The sequence below is a fragment of the Urocitellus parryii genome, chromosome 2 (genome assembly GCF_045843805.1).
Source record: "Urocitellus parryii isolate mUroPar1 chromosome 2, mUroPar1.hap1, whole genome shotgun sequence".
NCBI lineage: Eukaryota > Metazoa > Chordata > Mammalia > Rodentia > Sciuridae > Urocitellus > Urocitellus parryii.
Window position 1 is genome coordinate 45,321,372 of NC_135532.1, and position 19,044 is coordinate 45,340,415.

Sequence of the window (19,044 nt, forward strand, 5' to 3'; positions counted from 1 at the left end):
TTCAGCAACCAATAAAATATTACTAGGCATGCAAAGAAACGGGAAAATGGGACCCACCGCCAGGAGAGAAATCAATCAAGAGAGAGTCTCAAACGTTACAGATAATAGAATTAGCAGATAAGTACACTAAAGCAGCTCTTAAAAATACACTCCAGATGCACAAGAAGGTGGATGAAAGCTGAAACATGATAAGGAAAAACAGAAGTAATCTGGAAAGATAATGCTCAATTATGAGCAAAATACATCACAGATGTCAGATAACAGGGGTTAGTGGTTGAGGCTACCCTTTACTTCTACACACGCTTAAAGACATAAAGGATATTCTTTAGAATTGTCTAAGGACCGAACATAAAAGTTGCTTTTACAAATCTTATGTATCTTTACATAATTATTTATATAAATGTATTAATAATACATTTATTTAATTGTATGATTACTGAGTGCCAAACTCTGTGTTTGATGAGAAGGAAAACAGATGAATTAGGTATGTTCATGCCCAAAGAAACCAGACAGTCTATTAGACAGATGACAGGTAGGTACATAATATGATGTATCCACAACGTGAGAACACACACTAAATGGTAAGGCTACAGAATATGAAAGGAAATAAAGAGAAACAAAGGATATATAAATCACTGGACAATTATTCCACAGTTATAAATAAAAAGCTTTGACATTAGCCCCAAACAATGTCATACTAATATATACTAATGTATACCAATATATACTAATGTGTATGCATGCATGTACAGAGACACATATCCTTGTATCAGGAGAGGAACACCCAAATTAATTTTAATATGGAAACTTAACCATTTGGTTTTTCCTCCTGCTCTCTGCTGAATTAGAATGGCCCATCTGAAGAGAATTATGAATTTCAAGCATGGAATGAATGTAAATATTTTCCATCAGTTCGTGAAACTATTAAAGATACCAAAATTTCTCTACTCCTGAGGAAACCAGGAAAATTAGGGAATGTGTACAGAACATATTCACAGACAAATAGATATACAATTATTTTTAAAATACTTTCTCTAATTATTGTCTAGTTGGTAATAAAGTGACTAGGATAGTCAGACAGGCTAATGATTAGTGCATGTATCCGAGTATGACTGAATAAATAAAGATTACACTAACCAAGAGGCATAATCTAGTATAAAATTTTTAGGATATTGTAGCACACACAGGAAAATCAAAATTAAACATTAATAATTGAGAAGATGTCAATCTATACAAAGCAAGCAAATTTATCTTTTTGATAGCATGGATGATAAAATTATTATATTAAGCATTTGACAAGCAATTTCATTTGATAACATTTCTAGCCAGCAAGGATGCAGGCTATTTTCATTTGTGAACACTTATTTGAAAATATTTCTTGATTGGCTTTAAGTGAGGTCAATTACCTTGAATAGAATCATGATACAGGCAGAACCAACTATTTTTTGGAAACAATTTTCTAAAGATTCTCTTCTCTCAAGAAATTCTGTAGATACACATATCACAAGCATAACACTAGAATGAAAGTTCCAAGACAGTGTGTGTGTGCCCAGCACCATACATGGATATAACTGGGCTCTCTACCTCCACCATCCATTTGTGGACCTGCAGCACAGGTGCAAAACCCACCTCCTCTCTTGCCACAATTAAATATAATCCCTATAAAACAATTTAGATAGCTTTGAAAAAGAAACACACACACACACACACACACACACACACACACACTTTTGGTGGTTGCCTTTGTGCTTAAAATCCTTCAATAATTTACACTTCAATAAAATCTCCACTCCTTACTTTGGTAGGGAAGATCTGACCTCAGCCAACCCTTGCAGATTCATGATAAGTGCCAACCTGCCAAAACCCACTCCACCCCAAACACTACCTCTTGCCCACAGACGTCCACCTTTCATTTCCTTGAAACTGCAGGGCTCCCATCACCTCAGGACTTTGCACAGGGCATTTTCTGTTCTTGGAATTTTATCATCTGCCCAATTTCCCTTTTTCTCCTGCTCTTCCCTCCTGCTACCTGGATAAGTTATCCTTCAGGGCTTAGCCTAAATATTACTTCTTCAGAAAAGCCTTTCTGAACCCCACCTCAATACCACCAGACACGGGTAGGTCCCCATAGAGAACCATAATACCCCATAACTGTAATTAATCATTTGCACAGTTATTTAGATAACATCTACTATTTTTAGAAATACATAGGCTCCATGAGAGCATCATCTATCTGTCACATAAATTGCTGTTTCTCTACTTCCTTTAAAATAACTGTACTCTGAGAATCTTCAGTAATGAATAAATATGCCAATGTACTGTCCTAATATCTTGGAGTGAAGGTAAATAACTGTGCAAAGTGTAACAAAACTGTCAAAAATACATGAAATCAGGTACACAGAATGTGAAACATAAGCCAAGGGCCTATTTGCTATCTGACATTGGATAATGAGAAATCATTCAACAAGATAGAAAATAAAAACAAAGGCAAATTCTGGGCATTATCTGTGAAAGAGCCCCACCACTGTGTACCAGGCTGTCTGTATGCCCTTAATCATGACTGGGTCAGGGAGTGTCACCATTAATATCTGGAGAGACTCGAGACAGGAAGTATGCTGATATGAGTACTCTTTTTATTTTAAAAGCAAGCACATGGGTTGGTTTATGGACAAACATTTCTCCTGGGTGTGTCTGTAGGTGGAAGCGATTATTTCAGGCAGGATTTCCAGACTATATTTGTTACTTCTGACCACTTCTCTCAACTCAATTCAAATGCTGGAGTCCAGGAATGGTCAGGAATCCAGTGGGTCACCAGGGCAGAAACTGGTGAAGGGGGAATTGGGGACATGATTGGAGATTAGACTGACACTAGCTGAACAGCCAAGGGCCCATCTAATTTCACAGCAAAAGCTTGGCTGGGGCAGAAAGATGCCCAGGACTTCCACAACCATTTGTGTGCTGTGGCTGCCAAAGCCTCACATTTCCATCTGCGCTTCCTTCCTGAGCTCTAGAATCATAAGTGGACTACTCACTCCATGTTTCCACCAAATAAGGCCTCCAAACTTTCCATCAAGCCTTTCAAAGGAAACCAGTCACCTTCCCTTACCCCTCTTCTCTTTCTACCTTCCCCTCATTCTCAGTAAACGACCCTACTATTTATTCAATTTCCAAGCCTATGTACCCAGGAGTCATGGTGATTCCTTACTCTTGTTATGTTCTACAGGGACTCAGTCAACCATTTCCATTGTTTCTACTTTTAAATGGCTCACGAGTACCTTCAGATTGCTCGCTCTCTGCTGCCAGGATTATGACTGGCTCTGTCATTATTAGCTCTTGCCTGGGCGGCTCCTACAGCCCAATCTGACTTTCCTGTTGTCAGCCTTCCTACACTGCCACTGCTACACTGCAGAACTTACAAAAGTCCTCTGCAGAAACAGTGTTAACCCCATGACTCTCCTGCTTGAGGCTCTGCAGTGACATCCGACAGCACCCTTTATCTGTTACAACGTAACCACTTACCATGTTGATTTGTATCTGCCTATTTACTCTTTTCTGTTTCTCCCACTAGACTCTAAAACATGACAGCAAGGTCTATGTCTTGAATTCCCAGTATTCAGCACAACATCTGGCTCAGTAAATCCAGTTAAAAGGGGGATGCTTGAGGAGATGAAGGGATTTAACAAATGCCTCTTCATATCTGGGCACATTAGAGAGGATAAAGGTGTTCCTGGGAGGATTAAATAACCCCAGAAGGAAACTAGGGGAAAAAATATCCTTAGGAAGCAGAGTAGAATCAAAATGAGTGAAAACATCAGTGAAGGGGAGAGGGTGATGGAGAGGAGAGCGGGGAGACTATCTGCCACCTCAGCCTTCCCTCGGAGTGGCAGGAAGCGAGTAGCAATGGGAGCACTGAGCTTCTGAGGAGACAGCCAGGTGTGAGCCCAGGCAACCTAGAGTGTTGACAGACATGTGCAAGTAACAAGCCTCTTGCTGCCTCTGGGTTCGTCATGATGAGCGTGTGGTGCTCTCTTGCAGGCAGCCCTTCCATCATGGCTGACGAGGTGGCACAGTGCCTTCCAGAAGAATGCTCTAAAAAATGGCATGCTAAAAAATATGGGGTCAAAGAGGTATGTCAACTTAAATTCAAAAACAGTTCAGGAAAGAGTGTTAGCACTTGGAAAGGTGATTTCAGAAAGTTTGGAAAAGAGCAAGGTAGAATATCATTGCCTTGAGGTACCACTAGTTCCCGTGTGGGCCTGGGGCCAACTCCAGGACCCAGCTCCTGCTCTTTGACTCTCCTTCCAGCTGACGATGATAGCTTGGGGAAAGAAACAAGGGCAGATAGTAAGGGAGCAACTGATCACACAGATAGTGTCAAAGCTCAGTATTTGATACCCAGATTTTAGCCTATGATGCCAGAAGTGTGTGGTATATGTGTCTATGTGTGTGTGGTGGTCCCTGGAAAGGGACAATGCATGCCACCAAAAACTCAGCAGAAGGTTTTAGGCAACATCTGTCCACAAAAGTTATTTTGAAACTTGAAATTAGGGTATCAGAGAGTGACACTGCTCAGCACAAACACAAACAAAATTACAAAACTAGATCATAGGAAGAATGTCTCATCAGGCAAAGAAGAGGAGCCTCTTCAGTTGACAGGAAAAATCTGGTGTAGATGGTTGCATTCTAGTGTCTCATGAGATGCTAGTGAGTATTTTTTAAAGACTAAACTAGGTTTGAGGAATCTTGGTACTGGCTCCTACTCTTTGAATGTGCACACTGCACATTAGCATAGTAAAGACTTTGAGAAATTCCATAAGGAAGTAATTTACCTGTGTTTAACTCAGAGTTTGCTATGGTTGTTAGTCCACCTAAATACTTAGGTGTCATTTGCCCTACTGAACAACAACTGTGGGACACTAATGCTCCAATAGACCCATGTAGAAAACCTGGATTTATAACGAAGCACAAAATATTGATAGCAAAACAAATCAACAACAATCACATCACAAAACTGAAATAAACTATGGATATAAAACAAACATGAAAAAAAATGACAGGTAGAGATAAACAGTACCTAATAGAGAAGGCAAGACTTTGGAGTGTGGAAAGCAGGATTGGGCTCTAACAACAAAAAAGGAGTGTTTTGGGCAAAAGAAACAAGTTCAACGTAATGGTCTCAAGTAGCACTTCATATGAGGAAGGCAAATGAAAGTTCCTAAAGTCGGAATGGAATTATGACGATAAAAGGAGAGGCAGATGCAAGAGGTGTGTTTATGGGAGCCCATAACAACAGCCCATCAGAAAGGTTCGACATGGCGGTAAATGGGATGTAATTCCCTGGGAAAGCCTCTGGATAAAATCAGAAGGTATGAAGAATGGACACCTTGCTTTGCTGATAATTTTAATCTCTCAATAAACTGGAGAAGCAGCGAGAAAGGGGATTTAGTGTCAGTTTAATTTTAACAAATATGGGAAGAGTGCTTGGTCATTTAGAAATATCAGAAACTTTGGGAGAAAGCCAAGTGCTCATAAAATCCAGCCTCTCCATAATCCTGTCAGAGATATTTTACAGGGGATTTCTGGGAAGGAATGTTACACTAAATAATCTTTAATTCCCTTTTTTGAAACATTAAAGACTGCCTCTAACATTCTACAGTCACACTGAAGAACTCCAGAGGTGGCCAGCAGGAACAATGAGGGAGAAACAGCTTTCCAGGGCTCCTTGGCTATGCTGAAAAGAAACAAAGAGTACCACACAACAGGTACAGTACCGAGCAGAACACACTCCCTATAAATGCATTATAGAACTGTCATAAATGAAACAATGAGGTGCTGGAATTAAAAATAGAAAGATCAGCAATACAGAATAGATATGCCAGAAACAGGCAAACACATACCTAAGAATTTAATTTCTGATAAAAGACAGGAAAGCCAATGGAAGCATGGAAAATCAAAAACATAGCCAACTCTGGAGCAGGTAAATCATTATGTATTTAGAAATGGAATGAAGAACTTATATGGGAAAAATTAAACAAATTTTTTTTTAAAAAATACCAACATTAAAAGGCAAAATACAGACCAGATAATTCGAAGAAATATTAAGTCAAAGGATTAAAATGAATAACACATAACCAATTTAAAAAATTACCAAGAACTCTATCTGATAAATGGACACAGTATGAGAAAAATCTATTTATAAAGAGGAAAAATCAACAGTAAATAAAGGGTTAAGAAGGCATATTAGCTTTCTCTCACTGTGATAAAATCAACTTAAAGGGAGGGAAAATGGGCTGTGGTTTCAGAGGTTTCAATTCATGGTCATTTGGCCCCATGTTTTTGGATGCATGGCAAGGCAGAACCATCATGGTGGGAGCCTGTGGTGGACCAAAGTTACTCACTTCATGGAAGCTAAGAAGTGAAAAGAGAGGAAGGGGCAGGGGTCTCAATATCCCCTCCAGGGAATACCCCTAATGACTTAACTTCCTCCCCTCAGGTCCCACCTCCTACAGGTTCGACCTCTCCCAATAGTGCCAGAGGCTGTCAATCAAGCCTTTAGTATATGGGCCTTTGGGGGATACTTAAGATCTAAATCACAAAAGAATGAAAGTGCATGATTTGCATCCTAAAATAATTCAAGGTAAAATGGTAGGATCAAATTAGTGAATTCTAAATACATCTGCATATTTGAAAAATTAGTTGCCCAGTACATAAAAATAATCTTTAAAATGTTCACTTCTTTTGACCTACTAGTTCTACATGTGGGAATTTATATGAGGAAATAATTCTAACTGCTGAAAAGTGCTATGTTTAAAAATATCCACTGTAATATTATTAGTTTAAAAAAAACAAGGAAGACAGAGCCAATATTTAGTGAATACTTACTATATACAGATATAAGTTGCTTTTAACAAGTTATCACATTTAAGTCTCACAATGATTCCATAAAATAGACAGGACCACCATATTACATGAAAGGTAAAATACATTCACATGCTCAGAGAGAGTAAATTCCATAAAGACACTTGGCTAGTAAAAGTGGAAAAGTGGAAACATTTAGAATGGTTAAGCAATATGAAGATGATTTATTTGACGAATTATTTACATTTTTAATATAAAAGCATGAAGTAGGAAAACAATTTGAGACGTTAACAAAGTGCATAAAATAAAATCTTGTATTCAATGTGATTGAAATATTTTCAAAGAAAAAAGACAGGAACAAAATACATGGACAATAACCATACACAAAAGAAAACCTTTTCACTCTTATTGGCCTGAGGTCAGGTCAATAAAAGCAGCTGGCTGTTAACCCTGAGAACAAAGCAAAGTATCATTCCATTGTGAGACTGCAGAAAGGAGGAAGAGAATCCCAGAAAGACCCTGGAAGGCTCAAAACCTGTTTCAGCAGTTTGGCTAATACAGGAGATAGAGAACGCAATTCAGGGCAGATACGGTAAATCTTCTATAACGAGTAGGGCTATAATTCCTTTCATGGTTAAGTTGCTGGGGAAATCATAAATTGGCCATGGTTAAAATGCCACAAGACTCAAAATCATATGAAAAATAATGAATAATTGAGACTTTGGTTTCCTCTAGAAGTCACACAACATTTTCTGAGAAAAGTGAGAGATGAGACAAGAATAAAGTAATTTCTGCTATGTGAAATCTCAGTTAGGCAGGTGGGAAAACCTGGGTGGAAGATTACCAATCTTATTCTCCTGTTATCAGAAGAAATGTCTAGATCAGCTTTTGAGGAAAGGGCCCTGTATAAACACATGTCCAACCCACAGACAATGTCATTTATGTATGCGCACCCTGATCCCTGCCACAGAGAGCTTTTCACGTGTAGGGATTTCATAGTATCTCCAGGAATTTTATAAATATCCTAAGTATAATGTTTTATAATTCAATCTTCATCTTTCCTTTTCTCTATCTGTTATTTTCCCATGTCCTATCTATCCTTATGTTCTTTCTTATTATATTAAAAAAACTATATATATTTAGATACATATGTGTACATGTATACATGGGTATGTATGAATATACACATACATTCATGTATGTATACATTGTATATATGCACACCTATAATTTAACATTGCTAATTCAGACATTTATCCATACACACTTTCTTTTCTTTTTTTTTTTTTTTAAAGAAAGAAGAAAAAGAAATCAAATGCTTAGTCAACTCAGCACACAAAGTCCATGTTTGTGGGCCTGACTCAGCATTCCCAAGGCAACTGTTTCCTAAGTAGTACACACTGAAGGGTTCATCTGCTATTAAAATAAAGATCTTAGCATAATAACTGACCATCCCCTTTCCATGGCACAGCCTGTGAGGGTGTGGACCATACCTGTTTTGTTTACTGCGGAACCCCTGTGCCAGGGCAGGGCCTGCCTTAGTGAGTGTGTGTTGAGTGAGAAAGTGAGTGAGGCAGGAACATGCAAATCCAATGTGTCTCTCCTCCAGAGACAGCCCATCTTACCTTCCTGAAGACATTTCCCTAAGAGTCCAAGTGACTGATCTGGAAATTACTACATGATTCATCTGTATAACCATTTAACACCTGATTCTACACATGATTTTTTTAAACTCTTGTTGTTCATTACTTTTTTTCCCCAAATTTAGGGAGCTATGCTTTTCAAAAACACTTATAAATGTATATGTTTACTCTATTTCCCAAAGAATTTTTTACAAAACACATATAAAATCCTCCACAAACGTGTTGAATTAAATAATAAAATCTTAAATGACCTTTGACATGGTGACATTTCTAAACACATTATCTATCAAATTCATCGACTTACTATTCAAAAGTGTTGTAGACCAAAAAATGTAGACTTGGGGTCAGTTAAGCTGAGTTTCTAGCTCTGACACTTCAATGCTTTATTTTCCTACCTGTGAAATGGGAACACTGACAGAAGCAACAACAAAAATACATATCTACCTACTTCAGAGGGAAGACTGCAACCAAACGGATGATGTACATAAATAAATTTTGCAAATCAGAGATCAAGCATTAGCCATTCTATATACAAATTTGAAAAATGCAATTGATGCTGTGAGGCAACAGAGCTGAGACACTGCATGTAGCAGTAACAGTGCAGGTGACTGCTGCTTTGGAGAATGGCTATCAGGCATAAGAACAAGGCGACAAGGAAAAGAATCTCTAACACAATCCAACAAACACGCCCCACTCATATATCAAAGACCATGTTCAACACCCGCCATGGGGAGAGATTACTGGCACCTGTCACCCAAACCCTTTGGCAACACTGCAAGCTTCTTCGAAACCAGGCGAAAGCTTACCAGATACAAGCTGCTGTCCAGGCAACCCCACGGGAACCATGCCCAAGTTGTTCATAGCTGTGGCCCAGGCTGTGGGATCTGTCACGGACATGTTGAGCTGCGTCGTGTCTATTGCTATGCTCCCCAAACCATCAGCTGCTGTGGGAAAAATAAACTCTGGCTTAGAGTCAACATACAAGGGTCTTCACTTTAAAGAAAATCACAGTTCTAAACATATGAGGCTTCATTTAGCACATTTTCACCCCCCCCACACACACACAGAGACACAAAAGTAATGATAATATTAAAGCACTATAATCTACAACAATGTTTTCTGCAGACACAAAGAGTTCCCAAATACTTTCTGGGAGGAAATTTAATGACATGTAGTTTGTGTTATACTCAGCATGCCATTAAGGAGGCAGATACCCTTGGAAAAAAGCAAAGAAGTGCTTCCTCCTCCCAGTGAAACATTAGACAAGTTCAAGGTCAAGAAGCAGAGCAGCAGTACTCTATTGGTAAAGCAAGTCAACTAGCTTAGTAAACTGAGGATAAGTAAATGTATCTGTTTCCAAGTATAATTCTGGACCAGGTACTCTTAACTGTGCAACAGAAGAGCAGATGCCAATCAGTAGGACTGGTCCTGATTGAATTTTTAAGTGTTACCTAGAAACACATTTCCTCCTTTTCACACTTCTATTACATTAAGGAAATTAAGGAATCATTATGTTAAGCAAATGCAGATGTCTACCTAAAGTGACTTTTCCAAAGTATTCCATATAAACACTGATTTTATAAAATAAATTAAAAAATTAAAACACAAAGAGTACAGAGGTTTTAAAAAAAAAATGTGTTAAATTTGACTTCATGCTCTTTGATTTTCCCGAGTTTCATGGTCTGATTTTTTTCAGAGCCTCAGCTCCTGGTTTAATTCCTATTTTCTTGGCCAAGCAAGCTTTTCTAGTGAGAACTCAAAATGTCTTGTTTGCATCCTGTGGCTTTACCTGCAGCCATCATCTGGGGAAGCTCCTGAGGACACTGAGTGATGCTCTCAATTCCACCTGCATCTACCATTGAATTACAAGCATCCTGGGAGGCAGGAGTACTTTGATAGCTGAGTTGGGGGTCCTCTTGGAGATCATCAGATTCTGCAAAAGGGGAGAGGAGTGTGGTGAGAAACCATAATAGTTAACTGAGTAAGAACTTCACAGGACCAACTGTTGTGTATTCAAAACAAATAACAAAGAACAACTTCCAGATAGGCATAGAAGTACAGCTGCTTCCTGTTGGTCCCTCAGCAGCTTGTCTTGTGGCTCAGTTTCTGGGAGCTTGGTGAGATATGTGGGTCAACTCATCAACTCACCTAGCACCAGGCTGACTTAATAAACAGCATGGTCTATGTGTATGTCAATGCTCCGCCTCCAATGAAGAGCCTTCACAAATGGGGCTTATCAGCCCCTGTGCAGCCTCTTCCACACACTGCACATCAATGGAGAGGGCAGACTCAGGGCAAAATATGATTTTTTTAAGTTAAAAAATTAATTGATGTTGTTATTTTGGGAGACAGTCGCCTGTGAAATATATTCAGAGAGCAAAGAATGTCAGGAGGAAGAAAAAAGCAAGAACCCTTTTGCTGTGAGGCTGAAAAAGGAGGGTGCCTAAATTACAAAAGTCAGGAAAAGCAAGAGGGGAGAAGAGCAAGCTGTCCATAAGGAAATCTGAAGAGGGCTGGAGCAGCAAGAAAAAAAAATTTTTTAAGCTCTGTAGAATGGTAAACTTTACAGGTCAAAATTTGTTTGGTCTGGATTTTCCTTAGAATTGCACAGTTTAAATATGTTTTTTTATTATATTCTCACAGCATTGCTCTACCAGATATAAACAACAATAAAACATTAAATATAGTTACAAAGGTTCCCTTTTTATCACGCTGATTATAAAATTCTATGCCTTCTCTCTACTCTTAAAAATGCAAGAACCCATAGCATGCATAACTCTACAGGTTAAGTATTCTTTCACCTGTTCTCAATCTAGATGAGTAACCTGATGAGTTCGATTTTTAGCTGGCTTGATACAGCACATGAGTTTAAGTGTTAATTCTCATTTGGATGTCAAATTATAAATTTTTTAAACCAGGTTTGTGGTAATGATAATTTTAGAATTAAATGTCCTAGTGTGTCAGTATATCTCACGTGAAGTTTGATCTTTTCAGGGTATGTTCTCTTATTCCTTAATTCTTAGGTGCAAGAATCAGTAGTCCCTTGAATACTGTAATGTCAAAAATAGATTCTTGCTAGTTGAACAGAAGTTTAATTCAAATGGAAGTTCAGGTTTCAATATCTCCAGGATAGGTGGATAATGAACAAATGGTTTCTATGGTCTCAAAAAATCTCTAGCTTTCAACTAAAGGGGCCTGTGAAATAGCATTTTCCCCCAAATTTCTATCTAAACAGCAGTGAGTGATTGTAACTTTGGGAGTACACGACACTCAGGATACGTAAATGTCCTTGCCATTACACTCTACTACCCAAATGAGTTCAGAACATATTCCTATATAGTGCCATCAGATAGAGAGATTCTCATCACATAAAATAAACTTAATGATGTTAAGAAATATTTAGGTATCTTCAATGTCTGCCCTATAGTTGTTCATCCACTACAATATTTCTATCATGAAACCTCAAAGCACTTCTCTTTCTCCACTTTCAACCATTTTAGGGCACCAAGACAGAGCCAGGCTAGAATGTGCTCATTCTTCTCAGGAATGGCCCTGCAGTAGAGCTGTCTCAGATCACTACAAGGTCATTATTTGTCTTACTTATCTCCCCAAATGAAGTTTAATTAACTGGCTTCCTTTTAATCTCAGATTCTTCTCAAATGGGCATCAATCACATATTTTGGTTGTGTGTGTATGGTCTAATGAGTCTACAGTTTGTAAACACTGTAATAAAGAACATCCCTTTACTTTGTAGGCTTTATGACTTGGGCCTTGCTGGCCACGTTTCACCTTGACTTTCTGCTACAGTGTTTTAGGGAAAGCATCTGCTCCAGTGCTCCAGTCCCAAACAAGGGTATCCAGTGTGCTGGAGGCCCACAGCTTCTACCTATGCTTTCCATGGCCATCTTAATAAACTGCTTCTATTTCTTTGGGGGGATTTAAAAAACAAAAAAAGTCTTGTTCCATTGGCAAGGAACAAGATTGGCAAGATGTAATTTGTAGAGCTTGATTTATCCTCTAATTGAATTCTGAGACACTCAATTCATTACATCTCATCAATCTCCAAATCCAATGCTTTTTATGACACATAATGTCATGAGGTGAACAGGAATCTAGGATTGTGACTCTTAAAGTAAGTTCTATCATATCCCTGGTATTTCCAACGGTCTCAAGGCTGCCATGACATTGTTTACAAGATTTAAGCTGATCTGATCATATTGTTTGGAAGAAAGGTAATTCTTGTAATTAATTACTACATGGTGATTTATGACTAGTGGCAAGACCTATTTTTGTACCCTACCAACATCTATTGTTCCTATTGAATATCTGCCTCTTCAAATGATTCAAAACAATAGAACCTAATTTATCATTCAAATAAATTTCTCTGCCTTAGTTTTCTTATTCCTAAACTATAGAAAAGAGTAATATTCTTAATGGTGTTTATTTACACACAGAGATGTGGGGAGCTAAAAATTATAGCTAATAAAGCACTTTGAATATAGTAGGTGATAATTATCATTATTTTATTTGGAAATGTAGTGTTTCCATTAAGGTACCCTGGGATCTTTGTGTTCTGGTGGTAATTATGTAATTAATTATAAAACAGTGAATAACACTTGATATTTCTAAAGTAAGTGTTGCCCTAGTTTTCTATGCCACACCTAAATTGAAGAAGGATATTTTATTTTCCACAATTCCTTTATAAAATAATATAATGCACTTAAAAATGTATGATTTTTTCCCCTAAGTTTTTCTTCTCATGCACTACAAAAGCTTTTAGGAGATTCATGACCAATTATGAAATTGGCAGTTTCTACTTATAGGTTCCTCTGATGTCTGACCATCCTAAAATAATCAGATACATAAAATGTCAAGGATAATAGATCTTTGTTTAGAGTTAATGACTATCTAACCTGCTCTTTATAAAGATCTACTGAAGTACAAAATCTCATGCCCAGTTTCATAACTCTTCAACAACATATACTTGCTCAATACTTCACTGGGTTATATCAAAGGAGAAAATAGCTTTAAAAGTCACAAGCCTATAAAAATATTATTTGGCATAAAATGGGGCACAGACCACTCCCACTCTTAAAAATATAACCCTTTATAATCTTTTCTAATTTTTTGCAGGCATCAAGGGCATACATATTTTGAATAATAAAACTCATAATTGTCCATGATGCATAGGTTCTTACTGTAAAGCAGGTAGAGATCAGGTAGTTACTGAAATTTATTTTTATTAAAATAATTTTGTTTGATCTAGTTCCTTAGGTTCATTACCTACTTTAATAGCAAAATAATTATAGTGAGAAGAGCAGGTTTATTAATATCTTAAAAATAGCTGATACCAAATGAAGCATTTCATATAATATCTGAACCCTTCTTATTTCATAGGAACTCTTCATTAGCATCACCATAGTTTACACTTGTAATATAAAGAAAAAATGCATATCCATCCAAATTTCACTCTTCTCTCTCTAAGAAACTATCTAACTTTGGTCTTCATGAAATTGATAGGACACGCTCTTGAGATTATGGGAATGTTCTGTAGATTAAACAAAAGAAAATATTATTAAATAGATGTTTCTTATGTACTGAGGTTGTGATTCTTAAGCAACTCTTTATGAATAAAAAGGGAGATGTTTCTGCTTCCTATAATGATAAGCTAAGTAACTGCAGACCAATCTTTCTATTGAGGAACAAATAGGAAAGCCTAATGCCTTTTCATCTATTTTGTAAAATTCTATTATCTCTGCACAAACAAAAGAAACTCAAAGGAAATGCTCTATTTACTGTAGGGGGTTATCAAACAGGCTTCTATGGGTAATGGAACAGTCAACTGTGGGGTATTTTGTTTTACTGCTCAGAGAGATGAGTGAAGTTTGCAAGTCTAGAGTCAGAGTGGAATTGCTCTGCAAAATGTGGCCAAGCTGAACCCAAAGCTGAGTGCTCTGCAGGAAACACTGGCCACCCACATAAAGGAGGAGCTATGGAGAAGAACAGTGCCAAAATTAGGATTTCAGGGGCATTTACTGGAAAGCATGCTAAGCAAATCTTTCCCCATCCCCCTCTACAGAAATGTTAGCAAAGTCTACATTGCTTCTTAATTCTTAAGAGTAATTGTTGTTTGTTGGGGGCACTTTGGAAGGAAGAATACAGATGATAATGAAAAGGTAGTTGACAATGGAGATAATCTAATATCCTACATGATAAAGTTTCCAAGTCTGTTAAATATACAGAATGCTGATTAATTATTAATGCTAACTACCTCTGACTAGTGGGAAATAATAGGATTTGGATTTTGAAGATGAGATTTAGTTTAGGCTCTTCATGGGAAATTTCTCATCAGAGGTTTGTAAAGTAGGACTATTCTATTAAACTAAACTGGAAAGCTCCTTCCTAGTGACATAGTGGAAAGACACCTCTTGAAAATGGGATGGGCAGAGGACAGAGCTCAGGAGAGATGAATTTTAAAAAGGGTGAATCCTGCTGCACTTTCTATCAAATCATGAAATCAAAAGGTCTGTTTTAATATCTAGTCTCTGACTCATGTATTTATAAAAATCACTGCACTTGTCAAAGTGTCACAATTCGACATACACCCCATCACAATGCTCCCGAGGAAAGATGCCCTTTCTATTCTAAGTATTTTTTTCAGTTTTCCCTTTAAGGCAAGAAGACAGAGGTGATAGGAAATCCCTCTTCTGTGTTCCCACAGCAATCTGGGCATCTCTCTGTACCAGCACTGGTCACTTCACATTCTAATTAGTTTTTTATCTCTATCTTCCTAATAAACTAAGGGCATAGGAAGATTAAGGAAATTAGTCATCTTTGCATACCCTGCAGCTAGCAAGCACAGTTCATGGAATGTGGCAGTCTCCCCCTATTTCCCTCCCCCTCTTTATCTACTTATCAATATTTACAAATTGATAAAACATTCATAAATTCTATGCAAATATTCTACATTTCCAAATTAATTTATGAATGGAAGGATGAAACGATAAGAAAAGTGAAGAAAAAAAAAAAGAAAAAGAAGGAAGTAATAAAGGGTTAGAAAAAAACAAGAAATTCAGTTCTAGGGTTCAATCCCAGAGCTTGGAAGTTTGAAAGTTAAAAGAACACCAAGGGGAAATGTCTTTTGGAAGCTAGAGTGCAGATGAATTTAAAGTGTCAAAGAAAAATAATTTAAAAAAATCTTTGAGAGATTATCAGATAATCTTTTGGTGCACTTAACAAGTCATGCGCTAAGATTTAAGATTGCATACCTCCCTGGCAACCCTGCAGGGTCAAAAGCAGGTTGCAGGATGTTCTCCTTCTGTGAGACTTCCTGCAGCTGCTCTTTGAATGAGCTGAAATCTATAAATAACTGCATTACCAGACCCATTAAGCAGTACATTAGTGTGACAGAGGCATAGATGTATAGTGCTGAAGAAGTGAAATCATTGGAAGAAAGGGAAAGTTTCCATGTGACGTGTACGCAGAGGAGAGATGCAGATCTGGCCATTTCTCACACACACAATCCCATTATGGGTCTGATTATCTCCTCCATTTTTCTACTTTGTCTGCCTGCCAGTTTTATACTACAAATCATCTTCCTTCTCTCTTAGGGAGGGGATGGTTACTGAATGGAACAGTTTTTACCCATGGCATGTCTGTCTTCAAGGAAGGAGAAAGAGAAGGAAGAGGAGGAGAGGAGGAGGGATAGTAGAAGAGATGGGAGAGCAGCAGCAGATCTCTCTTTGAACTCATGCAATCAAACCACAATGGAAAATTTGCCCACGAGACTTACCCATGTAAGTAAACTAACACAGGTAGAAGAGTTAAACCAATTACCTTTTGACACAAGAAAAATACTAGTCAACATGACATGCCCAAGTATAGAGAAATGGCAGAAATAAATTTTCCACCAGGAAACCTTTACTTTTGAAAAAGGCTATACTTTATATCTCTAGATTAAACAAATAATAAAACATTCTGACTACTTCAGATTTTCTGGAAAGGGCAATATTATAGATGAAAAGTGTTTATGAACTGTGTGATTCAACTTATTACTCTCATTACTGGATGCCAATCAATTAGTCAGTGAATCAGTAAAGAGAGTAACATCACTGGTCAACCAAAGCCTAGATCCACCCAAGTACAGCTTTCTGACCCCTGGGATATAGGACACCAGAATCACAGAGCATCAAGGCTTGGAGAACTTGATGAAACCTGGGCCTCATCAATTCCAGCTCCTCCCCAGATATTAAAGACTCCAAAAATATTTCTGGTAGGTAATTGTCCAGCCTCAGCCATGGTGGAGAGCTGTGGCCACCCAGTGTTTCAAACAGCTGTAAGAGTTCCAGAGCTCTCCTTTCACCATACCAGGAGAAGAGAAAATCTAAATGTGAATTCTGTCCCAAATGCTACTTTTGCATTGATTCATGACCTTGAGAAAGTGGCTCTTCTACCCCCTGAAGAAGGTTACTAAGGCTCAAGCACCATTTAAATAAGTCCCAGACAAATTTGTGGAAGTAAATAAGAACATAGGAAACTCTTGCCTTTCTTTCACTGCTAAGTCTTTTCTGAGTTTTGCACTTTCTCTGTTCTCTTCATGCTAACATTCAGAAAATTCTACAGAGTGGACAAAGTAAACAGAAGGTTGCAATGAAATAAAGGCTTCACCTAAAGCAAAAATCTGTAGATTGCTGATAAAGAAGAAAGACCCAGGAATGAGTCCTTTAGAGAATAGGGTAGCACCTCTGGAACAATACTGCAAATAGATTCCATGTTCCAAAGGCCCAAGCATCAAGGGAGGTGAACTATACACTATGAGGACAGCCCCAAATCAAAGAATAAGTCTTTAATGCATGTGCAGTATAGAAAGGCAATACTGCTCACATATTGGTCTTTTAGGCCACACTGATGTGGAGAAAGCAATTTCTGTAAACATTATTACCTTCGTATATAAAGTAAACCAGACAATACATCATTCTATAATTTGTGCTGTTTTGTGCTATTTTCATTATGTACCCTCTTCACACCCTGACACAACCATGGAAAACATATTAAATTACAAAGTAAGAAATTTTAATTGTCATAGGTAATAACTAACTCCTAAATAGCTCAAAACTCTGGTAAATGAGTTATCTATTTTCCAAAAAGCCCTTTAGTCTATGGAAATCTACCTGCAGTAAAATCCAGATCAGGTCCTGACCAGCCTGAACCAGTGGCTCATCCTGTTTAACATTTCTTTTAGTAGAGTCACAAAGAACATGTTAGTTACTTTTTAAGCTAATGTGCTCTTAATGATGTCATTGCCACCCAATGAATAAAGCATTAGCCCTGTAGTCATGATGCCCCAGAACTTATTGCCTCAGTAGGATGCTGCTACCACCTTGCAATGTGTTGCCCTGGGCCAGCCACCCAACTTTCTCTTTTTCCAAATGACTACTTACAGTCCTCATTTTGCTCTGTAACCAAGGAGTAAGGACAGTGGAGCCCCACCTCCCTGAGATGTCCGTGTTTACTCCTCTGGGCCTCAAAAACTATGTGTTTTTTAATGGAGTTGAACCAGAAGGCTTGGTGAGTAGCTAAGGAGGTGCCTGGGGCAGGAGAGCCTGGTGCAAATGCATGTGCAGTTGGGCATCCAACTGGAAGTTTCTAGTTTAACCAAGAACATTCTGGTCCATTGGTTAGGGTTAGCAAGATTCAAATGGAGTTGTTTGGAGGAAAAGAAGACCCTCATGGCCCATAGGTATTCAGATCTCCAAAGGCATGAAAAAGTGCTTCTGGCCTCCAAGAACATATGTGACTCAGAAGACAATACAAAGATTGTCCAGAATTCCTATGGACAAAATCTTACTGTCTGATTGTCAGATGTGAATGCTTGACATGATACAGACCAAGGCCTCCAGAAGTAAAGCTGCCACTGTCCACATAGGTTTGAAGGCACTCTTTCTCCTCCTGCCTGCTGCCTGAGAAATACACAATGTCCCACTTCCCCTCCATCTGCCAAACTCAGCTCAAGGTCAAGTGCTACCCCAACGCACTCATAGATTAGTTAAATGTGTCATGAAAGGTGGAGGTAGGAGTAGACCAACACTAAACTTAAGAAACACAAAGATGAGAGAAAAACATCTGATCCACAGTACTGAATATAATTTCATGTTAGCTTAGAGTAATCATATTTATTTATGGTTTTATTATTTATATAAAAGAAGTTATGCTGAATGTGCTTTGTGGAAATTACAGTATATTGTTACTGCTACCACAGTTTATTATTTTCACAGCTAGATGGCTTAAACCTAACCTAAACAAATACTTTAAAAGAATTCCCACTAGCATTATCACATTTTTTTCTTTTCTGGTCTTACTGCAAAAGATCTTCTGCTCTTCAAGTCCTCTGATATCCTTATTCTTGAGCAATTCTAAATATTATGGTTTATTTTACAGTAATGCTTATTGTAAAATAATGACTTCAGAAAACAACCAGCAACTCGTGGTGGTTACGTGGTGGTTACACAGTGCAGTGTCTGAAGTGGCGGCAATTGGGAACTGC

The 19,044-nt window shown here is 37.9% G+C and overlaps 1 protein-coding gene across 1 annotated transcript in view; it reads right to left on the minus strand.

Annotated features, from left to right (window-relative positions):
* The window catches only part of Enox1 (ecto-NOX disulfide-thiol exchanger 1), a 521,404-nt gene that overhangs the window by 196,668 nt on the left and 305,692 nt on the right, over window positions 1–19,044 (minus strand). The window contains exons 6-7 of the mRNA XM_077792681.1: window positions 10,291–10,434; window positions 9,308–9,445 (exon numbers count right to left, since the gene is read on the minus strand). Of these exons, the coding sequence (XP_077648807.1) occupies window positions 9,308–9,445; window positions 10,291–10,360 (208 nt within the window). The 5' untranslated portion in view covers window positions 10,361–10,434. The remainder of the gene's footprint in view (window positions 1–9,307; window positions 9,446–10,290; window positions 10,435–19,044) is intronic.